Raw genomic sequence first — 14387 nt, forward strand, 5'->3', positions numbered from 1 at the left:
TATTACCACCAAATAATAAAATAATACTTTGTTGTACATTTACCAAGGGATTTCAGTTATAGGGCTGTTATTATGATTTTCTAAAATATAATTGTCATAATAATGGTACTTTTTATTAAGGCTATTACCATGCAGAAGATAATCAGTATTGTAGTAACATTTGGATGGGCTGTGCTTTAAAGTTTGTGTGTGTGTTTGTAAATATAAATAACTGCATATATATACACATGTATATACATATGTGTACATCTATATACACATACACACACACACAAGGTGCTTCTAGAAGAATGCACAAGAAAATGTTAACATTGATTGCTTCTGGGAGTGAACTGGGATATGTGAAGGTAATTCCCACCCAAAATAAAATCGAAAGTAAGGGGGAACAAAAAGTTTTTCTAACTGTGATAACTGTGGTATCTATATTCATGTTTGTATCTTTGGCACTTAGTGCAGCGTTTGGTGCTAGGTCAGCCTTTAGTTAGTATCATTGAACAAAAAGAAGCTTGAGGTTATCTTGTTAATGTATTATTCACTTGATCCACAGCATTCATGACCTGATACATTATGATATTTTTCACTGAAAGAGCTAATATTCTTTGTCTTTTCTCACATAATTTCTCATTTTTCTAAGAAGGCTATTTATGTATCTGTACTAGTCTAGGTCTAATCAGAAGACAGACCACATAATGTTAAATTTATATGTATATATAAATATCCTGACAAGAAACATGAAGTATATACATCATACAACATAGCTTGTTATTTACAGAGCATTTTAGTACATACAGCAGGGTTGCACCACAGGAGAGGAACTCTGAAATTACAACACTAAAAGCTTATGTAGGGTTGCTGGCACATCTGTCATCCAAGATACACACACACGCACACACACACAGACACACACACACACAGTCTATAATCTGGAATTAAACAAATCATTCCTACTGAAGGGGAAAAGTATCTCTAGTGTTATTACCCTAAATGTAAGCTAAAAACAAACCTCTGGAAAGAAGAGGGGGATTTTTTTTTTTTTTTTTATGTTCCTAGAATGTCTCCAGAGAAGGAGACTTATTATAGCTTATCAATTTCCCTTGCTCAGAAGGCCCTAGTAGTAAGGAATGTCAAGAAATCCAGGGAGAATGGTCTTCCGTTACACAGAAATGTAAACAGGAGACATTTAATGTAAAAAATATTAAGCAATGATAGGAGAGTAACTTTAAAAGTATATAACAAATCTGATGGGTAACCTTGAGCTACGAGAGTACATCCAAGGAAGGACAAACTTCCTCGGAAGGTGAGTTCTCATTAAGATATAATTAAGATCACTGCGTTGCCCAGGCCAGAGGTAGCCCACAGTCACTAGGCCTGCAGGAACAACTCTTTGGAGAGCATGCAAGCTGAGGTTGATGAGTGGTCCCCAGACAGTAGGGCATGCAGAGGAAGTTGGGGTGCCCCAGCAGGTACTGCTAGAATTGGGCTAGAGAAGCCCCTTTCTACAGGAACCCAGCACACTTCTTTGTACCAGAAGTGTACCAGAAGTTTGGACCAGAGCGGCTCTGGGCATCCAGCCCCACAGGGTTTCCAGCGTGTACATTTCCAGGGCTGAAGAGATGATGTGGGAAGCAGTGACTTGGGCTGGGATGCAAACGAGTTGTCTGGGGCTATTGTACAGAGTTCTCCTGCCTCAGTTGAGAGCTGGAGAAAAAGTATGGTGAAAGCTATGACTTGCAGATGTGTGGCACTGGAGAAAATTATGAAGACTGAGCATGAAGGAGAGCACTTCCTCTTCAGTAGTATCCATTGTCCTCTACAGATATACCTTGTATCTTGCCATCTGGCAAAGGGAGAATATTTAAAGGGCCAGGATTCATTTTTACAGATCAGGCAGTGAGGGTGAATTTGGAGCTGAGAGACATAAGTTGATAACTGACCTAATGTCTCTTCATCCTGTTGCTTAAATTTTCTTTCAAATTTATGGTGCATCATAGCTTTAACACCATTTAAGTAAGGGCATTGTCATACTTTCTGATTTATTTAGTTCTTATCTAAATCGTCTTTTGTTTTATCTTGACTCTAAATTTTCATTATGCTTTCTGTAGCAGTATCCTGGGAAAATATTTCTTTTGTGGGTTCATAAATAATAGTTTAGACAGTATCATTTTCTAAAGATTTTTTAGAAAAGATTTTTAATATATACCTATGTTTAACTCACCTGTCACATTTATGATTACTTGTGTAGGTATCATTTTTTCTTTTTGGCATTTTATTCAGAAAAGCTAGTGTTGCCTAAAAATTTATAAATTTCAGTGTACATTATCTCTTCCTTGTTATTTATTAGATTACTAAGTGAAACTATTTGCTTTGCACCGATCTTAATGAAATATACTTCTTTATATGTTTCTCCAGCTAAAGAAAGTTCCTTTTCTGTAGGTCTTTTATGTCAGTCTTCCATCCAATTCTCTATTATTACAAAGCGTTGTAAACAGGGTCTTTCCTTCTTTCTCTTTGTTTGATTAGTGACAGCTTTAAGTATATTCTGATGGAGAATCTTGCTCAAGACTGCTTGTAAGTCAGAGTGTTTAGCCCCAAACACTTCTCTCTATCTATGTTATGTAGATAGCCTTCGGAAATTCCCATACACTTAGGCAGAATTTCCTCTTATATTATCTGCCCCTTGTCTGACCTTCCTTCCCTGTCAGGCATATCTTAGAGTCTAGGACAGAGCTTGGAGGCATGATATCATTTACTCTTGAATGTTAAGTGCCAGGAACCAAAGCATTGTAGGCAGATACTTAAGTATTATCCTGGAGGAGTAGAAGGTCACAGCTAAAATAGTTAAGTCTAAGATCAATGTGTTAATCTAAGGGGCTAAGTGGAGTGTAAGGGATAAATTAGATGGGGCCTGAACAAAACTGGGAAATACAGGATAGAACATTGTTCTGTAAGAATCTTGGTGGTAGAATATTGATACTGTGAGAACTCTGGTTTGCAGGCACATGCTAGGTATAAGAAGTTAGAGCAGAGCATATATATTTCATGTGGTTATTTGTATGTTTACAGAGTTTCTCTTCTGTTAAGGACTCAATGAGCTTACCTGTACAGGAGTAAAGTTTGAAAGTATATAGTTTCCACTTTCCAGCATCTTCTGGAACTCATGTGTCCAGAGAGCATCCCGGTAGTTCTTCACACAGAAGCTGTTTGTAATGACAGATTGCACATTTTTACCAACATCATTCTGGTATAATTCTTGGGTTTCTTTAAATTCTTTGACAAATGCCATCAGACTTTGTTGATTTATCTACATTGATTTTCTAAGTTGGCTTATAATATTTTGGGTGTTGAACTACTATTGGGTATAGTATTTTAAATCATTCTGTTAGGGAATAGTTGAGAAAAAGAAATCGCCCTCATATTTTTCTGGGTCATTTCTGCGACAAGGCATTAAGCCTGGATCTCAGTGTAAATCCCTATCTAATTTTAAAAAGCCAATGTATTAACTTTTTATCAATTATGTTATATGCTAAAGCTATAATTGATAGTTATAAAACATGAAAATAATTCTTGAACTCTAAGTGAAAAGGTTTTAGGCATAGTGTGAAATAAAATTTTACAAACTATTTCTTGCTTTTATCCATGATCGCTTAATATTATAGTTGTGAAGATCATCTGTCAGACTCTTGACCCTCTAATCAAATGTGACAAGTTAGACTACATTGTTTCTGGTTTAAACTAAAATAGACTTTAACATCATTTAAGAATGAATGAAAAGTGATTGCTCATAAAGTTTTTATCTGATTTCTGAAATAATTAGAATGAGAAGAACACTTAGAAATGTTGTTATTTTTAGGATAGTTCGTCTTAATAAAAATATTAATTATGGTGGTTTGTACCATAATTTATAATAAAAGATGCAAGCACAAGTAACTCAGAAAGTAAGGTAGATTTTCAGGATTTGTGAAGTTTCTACTATAGAGAACAGTGTGAGTATCTTAGAAGAATTTCCTGTGCTACAAGAATTTTCCTTTAGTATAATAAATAAGCTAAATAAATTTCCCTCTAGTATAATATCTTAGTGTCTTAGTATCTTAGGGTATCTCAGAAGAATTAGCATCTTAGTATCTTAGAGTATCTTAGAAGAATTAGTATCTTAGTGTCTTAGAGTATCTTAGAAGAATTTCCTGTGCTATAAGAATTTCCCTCTAGTATAATAAATAAGCTAAATAAATTTCCCTCTACTATAATAAATAAGCCAAATAAATTTCCCTCTAGTATAGTAAATAAGCTAAAAGAGTTTTATTAACCCAGGACTATAAAACTAGCAAAATGAAAAAAGCAGAAGAGATAGGGTGATCTTGGTTCTAACATTGAAGGTGCAGAGAGAGGAGAAGGCCAAGAACAAATGTTCAGAGACTGGTGTTTTGAAGTCAGTAGAAACTATTCCAAAAAAAGAAAAAAAGTCTGTTGCTTCAAAGATATCAAATAAGAGGACTGAGAAAAATCCACTGGATTTGTCATGATATCATTTAAGACCTTTGCCTGAGTAGTTTTGATAGAATTTAAGAGGACTTGGTTAGATTGTGGTTTTAAGAGTGATGAAATGGTTAGAAGTAGGAGATGCAGAATTAATGACCAAAGTCAACTTTGCTTACCTCTTTGAAGATGTTATGTTTCTTTTCACAAGGCAGGCTAGACCATCTACTGTCATATAGGAAATAAATTACTTTTAAGAAAAATTATTAATATTTCTTAGTAGTAGAACCTCCCGTGAAAATTATCATTCTTGACTCACTGTCCCCCCCCCCCCCCCCCCCCGGCACTCCCACCAGCCAAAAGCTGACAAATTTTTCATTAGAAGAGTTTCAGTGTCTTAATGGTAAGGATTCATTGCTGAGATTTACTGTCATGGTTTGAGGGAGTCCAAAAATAACACCCTCTGTTCCTTACCCAAGTTCAGAATCACTGGAGACATAAGCAAATGAGTTCTCTGATGGAATTCAAAATAACTGCTTTAAAATTGGTGAAGGCTTATTTGTATAGTTACAAAGGAACTGCTAATACTCCAGGGCTGAATTAGATGTATTTGCTAATGTTGTCACTGGTGTAGCTGGACACCCAAAGGTATGGAGGAACAGAGAGTTCTTGCCATTCTAAAAAATCAGGAACCCAGAAGGGGCTGAGTTATACATATCCATTTCTTCTTTCTCAACTTATTAATCATATACATTACTTCTTTCCTAGAGAACAGAGGTAATGGTGGGCAGTTGCCAAGGGAGTACGCAGAAAGGACCAGAAGTGTCAGTGTAGTAGAAATTTTTCCATAAGGAAGCTTGAGGCCAGTGGGAAAGGGGTTGCAACCCCAATCATTTTATTCTCCAATATGCTCTTTTATTTTATTTTTGTAATGTTTTATTTATTTTTGAGAGAGAGAGGGACAGAGTGCGAGCAGGGAAGGGGCAGAGAGAGAGGGAGACAGAATCTGAAGAAGCTGGTTTCAGGCTCTGAGCTGTCAGTACAGAGCTTGTCGCAGGGCTAGAGCCCGCAAACCCTGAGATCATGACCTGAACTGATGTCAGACGCTTAACCGACTGAGCCACCCAGGCTCCCCTCCAACATGCTCTTTTAAAATTGATGTATATTTGGGGTGCATGGGTGGCTCAGTTGGTTAAGTGTCTGACTCTTGGTTTCAGCTCAGGTCATGATCTCATGGTTTGTGAGTTGGAGCCCCTCATCCAGTTCTGTGCTGACAGTGGGGAGCCTGCTTCGGATTCTCTCTCTCTCCCTCTCTCCCCAACTCGTGCTCTGTCTCTCTGTCTCTCTCAAAAATAAATAAACGTTAAAAAAATAAAATGCTTAAAATCATAATAATGTGTAGTAATTCTCTTTGACAGCTTTAGTTGTCTCTGGATGAAGAATTTAATGAACTTTCCTAAAAAGATCTCACATCATTAATAGGCATGTAATTATTCCCATGGAGAGACTGAATGATTTTTTGTCAATAAGAAATCTTTTAAAAGTAGGATGATCTATGTAGGTTTTAGTTATATATTTTATATTCTTTAATGCTTCAGTTGACTTCATTGATCTTAAAATATAAGACACTATATACTTCAAATCATATGGAGTACATAGTAGGTGCTTAACAGGTCACATTTACCTTCCCTTTGCTATTGGTACACTTTGGTTCTTCAGCATGTCATACAAAGGATGGTAACTAGACAGCTTTGTACAAGTAATTCATTCATTCCTTTGTTTACTCAATTAACAAATATTTACTGGATACCTCCTATGTATCAAGTGATAGGTATAGTGCAATGACTATAATTAACAAGATGCCCCATACAATATAGTGGGGAGCATATGTTAACAATTAAAAAATATAATTAAAAATTATCAGGGGCGCTTGGGTGGCCCTCTTGGTTGAGTGTCCGACTTCAGCTCTGGTCATGATCTCACGGTTTGTGAGTTCAAGCCCCGCATCGGGCTCTGTGCTGACAGCTCAGCCTGGAGCCTGCTTCAGATTCTGTGTCTCCCTCTCTCTCTCTGCCCCTCTTCCACTTGTGCTCTGCCTCTCTCTGTCTCTCAAAAATAAATAAATAAATGTAAAAAAAATTAAAAAAAAAATTTAACCTGGGGCGCCATGGTGGATCAGTCGGTTAAGTGTCTGACTTTGGCTCTGGTCATGATCTCGCAGTCTGTGAGTTTGTGCCCTGCACGCCAGGCTCTGTGCTGACAGCTCAGAGCCTGGAGCCTGCTTCAGATTCTGTGTCTCCTTCTATTTCTCACCCTTCCCCACTTGCTCTTTCTCTCTCTCAAAAAAGTAAATGAACATTAAAAAAAATTAAAACAAAAATCCTGTGAAGGATGGATATAGCGATTGAGAATGAACCCGTAGGGTTAAGGAAGAGGACACTTAGGTGGAATGGGCAAGAAGGTCTCTAGGGTGGTAACATCCAGATTGAGACTCGATGAGGAGAGCATGTCAGGTAAGGAGCTTTGGGAATGGGATAAAGGGAAGGAAAGAATTAAAAAAGACCCAGATGCCAATATAGAGTATGAATAACTCTTAACTGCTTTTTATTACTTGTTTACAGATAGTTTTGATAGATTGCTATAATTTGACCAACATAAGTCTTACTTTTTTCCTCAGTGTTGGGATAATTGCTTTTCATTGCTTTTAATAATATGAACTTAGATATTATATGTTATTCATACTTTATTTCAGGAAAATCACCTTAATATGCACTTAATAAGTTTGAACAAGAATATCTAAGATATGATTCACTACAACTTTCTTTTTAGCTTATAGAAGAGAAGAGATAATATACAAATATACGGTTTTCTTTAGACTAAAAATCAATTTCTCAAAACTGCTTAGTCCCTCTTAAGAAAGTAAATATTAATCTTGGATGTGAAGTCCAAGGTTGTCAAGGTTGTACGAGGTGTCACTAGACCGTGTTAGTATTATTAGATATAAAATTTAAGTTTACTTTTTCTTGGGTTGGCAGGGAAAATAAATTATCTTTCATTTCATAATAGGGTATTTCATCATATTTTTAGAATTGTCATCAGCTGGCAATGTACAAAAGTCTATTAAAATGTATACCTTACTTTGAAGTAAGAAAATGCCTGAAATTCTAGTACTGTAGCAGTAATGCTGGAGGTCCTTGGTATCCCATTAGGGTGTCTATGAAGTCAATACCATTTGCATAATGCTATCAAGACATTATTTGTCTTTTTCACTCTGTTGACATTTCCCTTAACAGTACAAAAGCAATTATGGGTACAAAATTGTGGGTGCTTTCAAGTATATGTGTATCAGGGTAGTAGCAGCACCAAACTAGTATTAGTACTAGTAGTATTCTTCACCATGACATACTTAGAGTAAAATATATGTACATATACATACACACACACACACACACACACACACACACCAGTTTCACGTAAGAATACCCATGATGAAGCAGGAAAAAATGTTTAAAAAAAATCTCAGTCTCCTTAACACACTTAAAAAATATTCTGTGTAATGGAAGGTGCTCATAAAACACTTTCATTGCATTGCAAAGTCTGATGGCTGTTTTGAAGAGAAGCACTTGTGCAGTTGTTTGAGTTATGAGCTGACCAAGGTACCTTTTTCCATGGAAAAACATTTTTTATTTGAAAGAACTGAAAGACAAACTGGTTTTTCATATTTGGAAGACGTTTTCTCACAAATGAATGAAGTTCATTTTTCACTTAAGAAAAACAACTGACAGTATTTGTTGCTGGTAGTAAAATTGAAGTTTGTAAGAGAAGATTAGAATTTTGGAAAACTTGGGGGCACCTGGGTGGCTCAGTCAGTTAAGCATCTGACTTCGGCTCAGGTCATGATCTTGTGGTTCCTGGGTTCAAGCCCCCTATTGGGCTCTGTGCTGACAGCTCAGAGCCTGAAGCCTGCTTTGGATTCTGTGTCTCCCTCTCTCTGTGTCCCTCCCCCACTCATGCTCTGTCTCTCTCAAAAATAAACATTAAAAAAAAGGATTTTGAAAAACTTGTATACCTTCAGCTTGACATTTCACCAGTATTTACAAAGTGTCTTTTAGTAAGATTAGTGATGATACTAACAAATGTGATCTTTTGAAATAGTACAATGAAATGTGTCAATATTTGGAAGATAACTCCATGACCTAATTTTTTAAATGACCAATGCACTGATGATAAATATCTCACCTGCATGAAGGATTCAAATTGCAAGAGATCAGTGGTTTTGAATGTAAGAATTGGAAGCATTTATTAAAATTGTTTCAGATTTCTCATGGCAACCAACCTTTAAAAAACTACCACTTTTCAAGGTTTGGTATGGTATCAAAGACTATCCAAGATTATCTGAAAAGGCTATTAAAATACTGTTCTGATCTTCCAACTATGTATATATGTAAGGCTGAATTTTTTTCATCTACTCAACCCAAGCGACAAATTATAGAAGATTGAGTACAGAAGCAGATATGAGAATCCAGTTATCTTCTATTAAGGCAGATTTATAGAGATTTGTAAAAATGTAGAATAATATACCACTCTTTTCAGTGAGTTTTTTGTTTTTGTAATATATTTTATATTAAAATAATAATTTTAACAAGTAATAGTTTTATAATATTAGGTTTAAGTAAATTACTAAAATAAATCCTAAAAAGTCCCAGTTTTAATTATTAGTATGTTAAATGTCAATAGAAATAATTGATGTAAATTAAAGCCTTTTAAGAATCTGAATTTTTAATAGTGTAAAGAGATTTTGACAATCTATGGTATAGCAGAATCCACATATAATTTAGCATGAGAGCACAGCTTTATAATCCAAAATGTACATGTTTTGGCTTCAAGCAGTGCTTTGGTTTGAAGTGTTTTTCAAATGGCAGTGTTAAAGTAGGTTTTATAGTCATCAGCTTTGTATTATTTTAAGTCACATTTTTTTTAATGTTTGTTTATTTTTGAGAGAGAAAGAGAACGTGAGTGGGAGAGGGGTACAGAGTAAGGGAGACGCAGAATCTGAAGCAGGCTCCAAGCTCTGAGCTGTCAGCAAAGAACCCAATGCAGTGCTCAAACCCGCGTACTGGGAGATCATGGCCTGAGTTGAAGTTGGACGCTTAACGACTGAGCCACCCAGGTGCTCCTAAGTCACATTATTTGAAACTTTTCTAAACCTTCGTTTTCATTTTATGTCTTTAAAATATAGCAGAGGAAGCCAAAAATGAAACAAGATATTATTTGCAAAGCTATATAATTTTTTTGTGGATGTTCAGTTTTTTTTCAATTAATCATGGCTGGTTTCCTGAACAAGCTAACTATGGAATAAGAATCCCGAGAAAAATGTTCTGTGATAACCTGTATTATTCCTGAATATTCCTGGTATCTTAATGGATACAGATTGAATATTTCATATCCAAGTTAAATGGGTACATTTGATTTAAAAAATTTGTAATAGTATAGTCGATTGCCATTTTGTAATGTATGTGGGAGTTAATTTGCAATAATGAGGGCCTGTTGCCTGTTAGTGATAACTGCCATGAAACATGATGATCATATGTTAGTGAGATTTCTGATTTCTCTTTTTTTCTATATGCAGATAATCTCAGTGATACCTTGAAGAAGTTGAAGATAACAGCTGTTGACAGAACTGAGGATAGTTTAGAAGGATGCTTGGATTGTCTGCTTCAAGCCCTGGCCCAAAATAGTAAGTTTCATTATGTTTCGAATGCCAAACAAAAAAGTCAAATCAGCAGTCATTCAGAAATTGGTATGTAGTTTAGCACATAACTTGCATTCACATAACTTGAGTTCTTTTGAATCCTATCCCAGAATACTGGGGTTGTTTCACATATTCCCCCCCCCACCCCACCCCCCCACCCACCCCCCCGCCGCGCTCAAAGTACTGAAAGCCAACTTGATAGGCAGAAGAAAGGAGGAATTGATTGGTGGTGATGACATTAATATCAGCCCCAGAGAGAGACCATTATTTCATTCCTAACAGATAAGCAACATAGTTGTTTTTTCTTCTTAACTCCTACCTTTGTTCTTTGAACAAGACTTCTGTGCATTTGTGGGGAGACTGGGGAGGAGAAGCAGAGGGGAGCTTAAAACACCTAAAAATTTTTTCTGAGATCTTATGGTCACCTTTTTATTTTTATTTTATTGTTATTATTATTATTTATTATTTTGAGAGAGAGAGAGAAAGAGAGAGAGTATGAGCAGGGAAGGGGCAGAGAGAGAGGGAGAGAGAATCCCAAGCAGGCTCTACACTGTCAGTGCCAAGGCTGATACAGGGCTCGAACTCACGAAACCTTGAGATTATGACCTGAGCCGAAATCAAGAGTAGGATGCTCGATAACTGAGCCACTCAGGTGGTTCCTTTTTAATAAAAGTCAACTTTTTAATAATTTTATTTTAAAATAATGTAAAATAATGTTTATGCTTAGATTTAATTGGAAAGAGCCGCAAGTCATCCAAAAATCCCTTAAACCTGAAGTAAGACTTGATCTTTGATGCTGTAGTAAATAATAACAAGGATAAAAATTATACAGCTCTTCATTGGCTAACGTATTGTTGCACTTGATCCATCATATTTCCATTCATTAATTTTTGTAGTATCACAGAAAACAGGTACAGAATGATTTTTATCTGCTCCCTTAATTCTGCTTTGTCCTGCTATGGCTTGTGCTGTACTAGTTTTTAATTACACCATTATCTTATTCTAGGACTAATTATGTAGCTGTCAAAGAATTCAGGAGAAAGTATGTAGTGTTAGAGTTTTAATTTCAAATACTCAGAGATGTTTGTATTATTTCTTTTTTACTTTATTTTTTAGTGTACTATGCTTAGAAAATCTAAGATGATTGCAGTACTCTCCATCAAAAAACACATTTTTAAAATGTTTGTTTATTTTAAAAGGGGGGAGGGGCAGAGAGAGAGGGGGGAAGAGAGAATCTCAAGCAGGCACCACACTGTCTGCACAGAGCGAGATGTGGGTCTTGAACTCACGAACCTGAGCTGAAGTCAAACACTCAACCGACTGAGCCAACCAGGGGCTCCTCGAAAAGCACATTTTAAAGGTAGCTTGGAAAATTCTTTTTTAGTAGTTCTCTTTGCTTTTGAGATTGTAACTCTGTCCAGCTATTTAATCTTAGAGATAACAGAGAAAGGGTTTGAAACAAGGAGTTCAATAAGAGCAAGGTTCACCATGGTAAAGAGAAACAACAGAAAAGCAGAGTGTCTAAGGCTGTGCCGTCCATTGTACTGGATATATGTGGCTATTTAAATTTAATAATTTAAAAGTAATTTCCTTAGTCTTACTTTTCAATAGCCATATTTGGCTAGTGATTACTTTATTGAAGATCACACATATAAGCCATCTCCAACGATTACAGGAAATTCTTTTGGATAGCATAGGTCTAGAGGCCTAGAAAGAACCTGATTTTTAAACATGGCTGTATAGGCAGATTTACATAATCATGTGATTAAGCCTAAATAAATTGAATATCTCAAGCCCATTTTTTTGGGAAGAGTTGTTTTATTATACTCTTGTTTTCGGTGGCCTTTTTTTTTTTTTTTTTTTTCCTGTTTAATGAAAGAATTTTCTAGATGGACCATTTGTTCAGGAACTGAAGGATATGGAGGCAGTGTTCTTGCTTATATGTAGAGGATTGTTAAGTCCTGTCCTGGAAAGACTAATGACAGAGAAGTGAAGTTGAAATGAAATGAAATGAAATGAAATGAAATGAAGTGAAATGAAAAATGAAATGAAAAAAGGAAGCAAAAGTTTATAACTTTTTGAAGAATAGATTTAAGGAATACAAGTATATAATTGTTGGATTAAATTTCAGATCCATTGCAGACTTACTCGTTGAACCCACTGATTGAAAATAGCTTTGAAATTGTATATTATAGTGTTAAGGCCAAATAGCCACAAGGTGTTAATAAACCAACAAATGCTACCAGTTTAACTCTTGACTCCCCAAGAAGGGAGCAAAGGAATATGTCTTTTTGAGACTCTGTAACAAAATTCATGTGTCCTTACCTCTAAGACTATTGACACTAAAGAATTTGACACAGGAAGACAGAGTTCGTGGAAATGTTCAGTCTATGACTTAAGAGTGATATCTGTCATTGATTGAGTGCCTCCTGTGTATTCAACACTGGACTTGGGACTATATCTGTTATTTAATCTTTCCTATAGTCCCATGAAGACAGATTATCATCACCATGTAAAGGAAAAGGAATAGACACTATAAGGTTACTTCCCTTGCTCTGACAGAATTTAGCATTTGGATTTGAACTCTTAGTTTGGATTTATTTTGAACTACCAAATAAAAAAATTACATTCTGAGTAAAGTGTGGCTTTTTGCTGAGTGTATAGAGTACAAACTTGTTTCCAAAAGCTAGGTTTTAATATTGTGTCTTGAATTTTTGCTTTTTCTTTAAAATAGGTTCAAATTATATTACTAAAGAGGGGAATGATACATAAACTTTTTTTCCCTTGAATTACAGACAAATGGATTATTTTATAGGTATTGATGTATTTTTTTTAAATTAGCATGTAGCTTTTAAACAAGAAAAAGTAAAAAAAAAAAATTGGTAAGATCTTTATTTTCTACAGTTGTTCTTCCTTGAAGTGATTGATCCATTGTTATTTTCATCCTCTTCAAGGTAAAATTATAAAACATTTAACTTAAGTGAATCTGTACTGGCTTTTTTTTTTTTTTTTTTTGGAGAGACCTTCTGGTGTCATAATTCTTCCTTAGTGTCAGGTGTTTTAGCTAAAAATATCCCTCTTTGTACCAGAATTACACCTGATCAAGAAACAATGATTTCTCCATTCTGTACAAGATGGTAATGTGTGTTAATAAAATCTGAACTTAAATTTTTATTTTACAATCTACTAACCTGTCATTGGAAAGGACAAATCTGAAAGGAAAGAAATTATGCTTTTTAAAATTTTTACACTGTGGGAATTCGGTATATTTGAATTGCCCATCAAAAATCGTAATCTGAAATTAGAATATTTGCTTTGATGTATGACTTCAGAGTGATTTTCTTTCTTAAATTTTTGGAGTAACGTTTTATACACACACACACACACACACACACACACACACACACACCAGAATCTTAAGAGGCATGAGTTAGAACATTTTAATACTGACCAGGTTTTATGGAAAACATTTTAAGTATTTTGTGTAAATCTCTGATCTAAATTAATAATAGAAGCAATTATTTACTCATAAATACTTCAGATCTCAATTTTAAAATGTTTTTAGGGGCGCCTGGGTGGCTCAGTCAGTTGAGTTTCCAAATCTTGATTTCAGCTCAAGTCACGTTTTCATGAGTTCGAGCCCAGTGTCTGCCTCTGCACTGACAATGTGGAGCCTACTTCTCTCTCTCTCCCTCTCTCTCTGTGCTCCTCCCCTGCTTGCATGTGCGTGCACTCTTTCTCTCAGAATAAATAAATAAACTTAGAAAAAAATAAAAACATAAAATGTTTTTAGTAAATATTTGAAGGCCATCCACTAAGATATCAGATTTTATTTACTCTTGTCTCTTTTGATTCAGAGAATAGAAGATTCTCTGTAAATGCTTATTGTAGTATGCTTACTCTATTTCATGCTTATTTGAAAATTTAAAACAATAGGCCACATTTTCATCCCTAAACATTAGGACAGGAATTGTCCTTAGAGAGTATGATATCTAAATCACCTTGTCAGACAAACTACTAGCATAAATCAAAGGTCCAAAGACAAAAAAAAATTAACAGTCCATTCATGGTAAAAAATTCTATTCCATTGTAAGAGCGTGGGGACCATGTTCTGTTGCTGAGGGAACCACAAAACAATGCCAGCATGATCACCAACACAGCC

The 14387-nt window shown here is 35.4% G+C and overlaps 1 protein-coding gene across 3 annotated transcripts in view; it reads left to right on the top strand.

Moving 5' to 3' along the window:
* Positions 1 to 14387, top strand: part of RAP1GDS1 (Rap1 GTPase-GDP dissociation stimulator 1) — a 167587-nt gene that overhangs the window by 18420 nt on the left and 134780 nt on the right. For all 3 annotated transcript variants that reach the window (XM_060654592.3, XM_060654591.3, XM_060654593.3), the window contains exon 2: positions 10103 to 10210. In XM_060654592.3, coding sequence (XP_060510575.1) covers positions 10103 to 10210 — 108 coding nt within the window. The remainder of the gene's footprint in view (positions 1 to 10102; positions 10211 to 14387) is intronic.

The sequence above is a fragment of the Panthera onca genome, chromosome B1 (assembly GCF_046562875.1).
Source record: "Panthera onca isolate mPanOnc1 chromosome B1, mPanOnc1 haplotype 2, whole genome shotgun sequence".
NCBI lineage: Eukaryota > Metazoa > Chordata > Mammalia > Carnivora > Felidae > Panthera > Panthera onca.